At 51.4% G+C, this 6,038-nt stretch overlaps 1 protein-coding gene across 1 annotated transcript; it reads right to left on the bottom strand.

Annotated features, from left to right (window-relative positions):
* Nucleotides 1–1,133: 1,133 nt before the first annotated feature.
* Nucleotides 1,134–4,781, bottom strand: ERP29 (endoplasmic reticulum protein 29). The gene is made up of 3 exons (XM_090063655.1): nt 4,617–4,781; nt 2,637–2,775; nt 1,134–1,846 (listed from the first exon to the last, which is right to left on the bottom strand). Exons 1-3 carry the CDS (start codon nt 4,734–4,736, stop codon nt 1,347–1,349), a joined length of 759 nt encoding a protein of 252 aa, XP_089919781.1. The 5' UTR covers nt 4,737–4,781; the 3' UTR covers nt 1,134–1,346.
* Nucleotides 4,782–6,038: the final 1,257 nt, after the last annotated feature.

Raw genomic sequence — 6,038 nt, 5'->3', positions numbered from 1 at the left:
ACCGTGCCAGAATATTAGGGGGGAGCTTTACCTTTCTACCCTAGGTGTTCGGCCCTTACAGAAACTGAAGCCTTAATTCTTGTTTAAAGGCCGACTTTTTCAATGCTTTTGTGCCCTTCTCCTCCCTTCTTGGTCCTGTACTTCGAGAAAGGGAATGTCAAATTTGACAGGAAGGTCTGGTGGCCGTTGCAGCAGGCATACGGTTTGGCCACCATGGGGGGAGGGGGGGGAGAGGAAGTCTGGCCAACTATTTAGGGGGAGGGAAAAAGGGGATCATAGTTCACACTGACTCAATGAAGATAGGCCAGGAGTTATTAGCAAAAACTTGGGAAAATTTCTGGCTTGGCCAGGATTGCAATCTGTTGCTGGGAGGATGGCGGCTGTCATGGCTGCTCTGAGTGTCAGGGCCGGCCACAGAAACACAGAGGATGATGCCTATCTTTCCTGCCATCGGTGACTTCCTGCTGGTCCCCAAGCAGCGTAGAGGAACGCATCTGATTTGAATGCAGAAGGGACAAAAGCTGGCCCTCAGGGGAGGGGAAGAGGGGATCAGGACAAGGTTATTGGGACGCGCTGGGTAAGGAGCACCTGGGCAATGACTCTGGGAGCTAGGCAGAGAGAAAGGGAAGACAGGACTGGGACACATGCGTGTGAAAGAGATGTGAGAGCGCACAGAGGTGTAGGAGCTCTTGAACCAACTGACTTTGGAAAGGCGCACGTAACGAGGACTAGGCACAAGGACATTGGGACTAACGTGTTTTTTTTAACAGAAGCCTAAGGGGCAGAAACCAGAACTGGGAAGCCACAGAGCCAGAAGTGGAGGAAAAGAACCAGAATGGGGAAAAGTTTAGGAAGAACAAGGCTGAAGGGTTCAGAGCTGCGGGGGAGCAGGGCCAGAAGTAAGAACCGTCTAGAATCACACTCCCCTTGAGACCCTGGACCGGAGCGCAAGGGACTCAACATCTGTCACTGATCTGCCGTGAAAGAAACCCAGTAATTCCCACTGGGAAGAGTGCTGCACGCCCCTCAAGTGCTGCTCCATGCTTAGTTTTTTTTTTCCACCATAATTCTTTTTGGGAGGGGGAAGGGGAAGGAGAAAGGTTGTAATACTGATCACCACAAACACTGCAGTCTCACTTTGGATGGTGATGGTTTTTTTTGAACTCCAACTACAGAATACTGTTATTGTGAAAGGATGTCATCCTCTTAGTAGTCGACAGCACCAAGGACGTTAGAAGGACTTTTGCTGCTCCCCTGAAGTTGATGGGAAGTTTGCCCGCGTAAGGAGAAGGGAAGGGGACTCCTCCCACCAGTGTTTCACAGCTTGCACCGAGTTCTCCAGCTTGTTAGAGCTCATCCTTTTCGTTCTTCTTCTGGAAGGAGGCAAGAATATTGAGACTTTTCTGTAATTCTTCCTTCTTCCCTTCACTCATTTTGTTCTTCTCAATCAGTTTTGTGATCCTGACAATTTCATTGGCAGCAAACTCTTCTCCTTGCTCCAGGATTTTGGTCATGATTTTCAAGTACTGCTCAGCAGATTTCTTCTCCGTCTCCTTGGTTCTTTCTAAAGTTGCCTGGCCCTGTTTGAGAAGGGCTCGGCGTTCTGATTCTTCAGTAGTGCTCATGAACTTGCCTGCCAGGATGTCATATTCTTTCAGGCAGCCCGTCATGCCCAGATAGATGCCGTTACTCTTCAGCCAACGCTGAATAGCGCTCACTTTCACTTGGCCGCTATAAGGTAAGGGATTATCAAGGTCACCATCCCGGAAGAGGTAAAAAATAGGATACTTGTCCTTATCCAGCTTGTATCTCTCACCCAACTCAGTGTTCAGTTTATCACCATAATCTGTGAAGAGAAACAAACACAAAAAGGCTCAGGACATCGATCAGAATATTTCCTCTCCAAACCAGTAGACATCTGTGTTCGTAACTGTAACAGCCTTTGTCATCCACTGGAACAAAAATAAAAGCCTATTTAAAAGTCCATTATGTCCTTCAGAGAAAGATGCAAATCCCACCCCCATAATGCATTTATTTAACCTTGCTCTAACTCTCCCACTGATTTGGTTTCTCGGTCATGTTCTGATGGTTTCATTTCTTCTTGGAGATCAGCTTAAGGTGTGAAGGGTGCAGACTGCACCAGCTCTTTGCAATTTTATTCCCAAACTCACGTCAGTGCAGACACTCATAGCGAGAACACGCCAAACAAATTTAAAAGACATGATCTGAGGACAAGCAGGTCTCACATGAATTCCTGGAAGAGACACCAGGATTTGAACCCAGGGATTTAGCTTGTTCTACTGAGGCATAAAGGACAGACACCCCTCCACTAGTCAGGAGCAGCTGCAAAGCAAAAAGGAATATTTACTTTAATTAGAGTGCCTTCATGAACTTCAGCACTCCTACACCCAGCACATGTGGGGGCAGTCCACTCTGCTACTTAGATCCCCCGAGTCAAACTGGATCACTGTAATTCTTCTGTGACCATTCACCACCAGAGCTCCTTCAAAGGCCTGCTGGAAAACAGGCCTGCATGGTTTGGCAGGAGCTGCTTTAAAGGTTGATTAGCACCAACATTTCATTCCCGGCCCCCCATGGGTGACACCATATTAGTTTGTTACATTACAGCATCTCACCTGATATTCCCACTTCAGCCACCAGCAGCTCTTCGCTGGACACTGAACTTTCCGCCAGCTTCTTGAACTCATCTTGCTTCTCACCATAAGGATACTGGGTGTCAAACTTCACCAGGACAAACTTATTCTTTGGAATCACCTGGAATAACAACGGAAATTAAGGGAGCAATTCTTGACTGTTCCATAATCATACCATTTATAACTGCACACAAGTATGCTCTAGCTTATTTTGACTTTCCCTGTGAAATTAATGTGGAGTCTGGGGGATGATGGGGAATGATCAGTGTAATCAATTAACATGTGCTCAGGTAGTGAACATAACTGTCACCATGGCAACATGGAGGGAAGAAGTGAGCAGGGTGCGCATGTGTGCGTTTCCGGGCCTGCCATTAAAATAAATTCAATATTGTGGGTTTCAGCATTTGCTACTGTGGTTTGTATTACACCCTACGTTCATATCCTTTCTGTAATGGCAACATCCAACTGCCATAATGCAGTGGTCCTCAACCTTTTTAGGCTCCTAGCACCCCTGGACAGACTTGAGACACCCTTGGAAAATGCCTGCTCTTAGTTTGCACTTTTTTTTTTTGCTTACAGAAAAGGAGAGCAGATTTTCTGTTGCAGAGAATACAGAAAGACCATAATGATGGATTTCTAGTTGAAATCTCTGAATTCATACTGTGACTCTGTTTGTACTGAAGTGTGTGGCACCTCGCAGCACCCTTGAAGGGATCGAGCCACCCTAGCGTGCTGCAGCACCCTCGCTGAGTATCAGTGACCTAGAAGATCACACTACGCTTGCCTTACTCAGGGGATCTGCCTGTGAATGTTTGGAAGGAGTCGGTATCAAGCCAACTGAGTTCAGCGGGACATCCCAAACAAGCAATGCAAATAGGATTTAGGCCAGAGAGATACAGCAATAGGACAACAAATGTTTAAAACTGAGACATTGTGAGAACCAAATTACACTGCTGTTCAGAAAGTGGAAAGATATTTTAAAAAAAAATCTTGCATTTTGATAACAAGCCTTTTTTTTTTTTTTTTTTTAACTTTCCATCATTTGTCCTGTTGGGCATTGAACTCAGCCTGTCCATTTAACTGTTTGCAGCGAGATTAGCAATGAGTGCATGTTTGCTCTGCACATACAACCCCACTTCGGCAACTCTAGCGCCTGCTCCGGCAGCTTCTCTGCTAAGGGAGCCGGTGTCGCAACACGTCTGAGCTAGGTGCGCTCTGTGACTGCAGCAGCTGGCCTCCACCGCGGGCATTTTGCAAGCACTGGTGGGCGGTAAGCTGATTGCAACACCTGAAGCCAACTCTTCAGTTTCAGCCCCCTGAATCAGAAACCTACGTTTACACTTCCCGCTGTGGTTCAAGTGTTGCAATTAGTGTGGCTTTACCATTTTGGCCTGGCTTTTCAAACTCCTTCCAGCAATGTGGCGCCGAAGCTGCCTCAACCTCCCTACAGAAGAGCTAGAAGCCAAAGGCGAGGACGTGTCCAAGGACCCTGGGGCCAGTGCACCAAAACCCAGCTGCAGGCAGCGGGGGTCTCCCAACACTTGGTTTGCTTGGGCCACCTGCTTCCCTCCCGGGCTGGTTTGCTCACCCAGGCGGGGAGGGAAGGGGTGGGCTCCGTCTGTCACAGCCCACTTCATTTCTCACTTCCCCAGACACGTTTCTGCCTCTCCCGGGTTTCTCTTCCTCCTTTCGCTCCTAAGCCGGGCTGGACTCCGGGTCCTTCTTGCAATCAAACCCGCCCTTTCGGCAGATGAAGAAGGCCCTTCTCCCCATTCCGCTTCGTGAACCCCCCGGCCCGGCCGACCCTGACCCCGGCCCCGCGCGCCCGGCGGCCCAACTGCTCCACTTGGCCGGCGCCGATTGGCCGGCGCCCGCGCGCTCTCCCCATTGGCTGCCGCGGCGCAGCGCCTGAAAACGGCCCTGCGCCGGCTGGCGCGTTGCTCCCGCGGCGCCCGGGCCTACCTTGGAGAAGGTGACGGTGTCCAGCGGCAGCGAGCCCTTGGTGTGCAGCGCCGCGGCGCGCTGCCAGCCCAGCGCCAGGCCGCACAGCAGCAGCGACACGGCGCAGCCCGCCCGAGCCATGATGGAGCTGCCTGCCCTGCCCTGCCCTGCCGCCGTCACGTGCCGCCGGGGGAGGCGCCGCCGCGAGCCCGCCCCCGGCCGCGCTCCGCCGCTCCGGGGGCGAGGTGCCCCCTTGCTGCGCGGCGGCGGCGGCGGCGGCACCCGGCTGGCGGGCCTGCCCGGCTCTCCCGGCGCGGCGGCTCGCGGGAGCCAGCCGCCGGGCGCCTGCGTGCCCGTCTTCCCATTTAATGGGACTCTTCCCTTCGCCCATGCAGTGCTTACAACAGGCTCCTTTTCCCCTAGAGCCCCCCTTAAAACAAAGTGGGCAGCTCTGCACGTGCCTGCTGTTGAGGTGATGCCATGGACAGGTGAAGTATTTAAGGGACAGGCAAACAACGGGCAAAGCACCACCTCTATTCCCTAAAAACCAGACCAGACCAAGCAGCAGCAACAATCCCTGCTCTCAGGGCTTACCTTGAGCATGCATCTCATCCAGGGGCCTTTCTCTGCGGTTATAAAACTCCCCTCCCGGCTCTACTGGTTACTGCAGCCTTGAGTCCTTCCAGATGTAACCAGGTGAGCACCTGGAGACACTACACAAACAAGGAGATAAAGGGAGACTGGTGTTTGATCACGCATTTCTAGGTTTCCATCCAAACACCCTAGGGCAGCTGAGCTAAGAACGGGCGCACAGTGCGCTCTGGTTAGTGGGTTTCAATTTCAAATATGACTCGAACATTTAAGGTCAAGAAGTTGTAATAGATGAGTGTGATCATCAGCATGCCCACGCCCCAGTGGGCAGAGGGTCCCAACCCATCAGACACAGCAGTGCTCACAGGTCAGGGCCGAGTCGGAGCCGGAGGGAGGAGACAGAGGTGCTGGTGCCGCTTTTGGCAAGACCGTCATTAAGATCTGGAAACCTTCAACAGAATTTTGGCAATAAATCCACACTGCACTCGGAAGCAAGAGAGCGCGATGTGGAGATTACGTTCCACAACAGAACAGAGTTACTTAAATCATCCCCTTCCGGGCAGAGGAAGGCTGGAAGCACTGCACGAGGCAGCTTGAGAAGACAAGTCTGTATTGCTCCAGAATCTGGTGTTGGAACACACAAGGGGCACAGAGCCTGCCAGCTGCAGAGAGGCCAGGGGTACAGACTGCCAGAGGCCACTACGTATACACTTGTCCAAGTCCGCCACAGGGCCTAGGCTTACTCCAAGTCCTATTTCCAGATCCCTGCTTACTGCAAGCCCCTATTGCATCCGACAGCTTGGCAAGTAGGAAATGCAGAAGTAGTTCAATATTAATGCATGCATCAATCAG

The sequence above is a fragment of the Crocodylus siamensis genome, chromosome 9 (assembly GCF_052110815.1).
Source record: "Crocodylus siamensis isolate JL-2025a chromosome 9, ASM5211081v1, whole genome shotgun sequence".
Taxonomy (NCBI): domain Eukaryota; kingdom Metazoa; phylum Chordata; order Crocodylia; family Crocodylidae; genus Crocodylus; species Crocodylus siamensis.
Note: the sequence above shows the minus strand (reverse complement) of the source record. Positions and strands in the feature narration are given on the sequence as shown.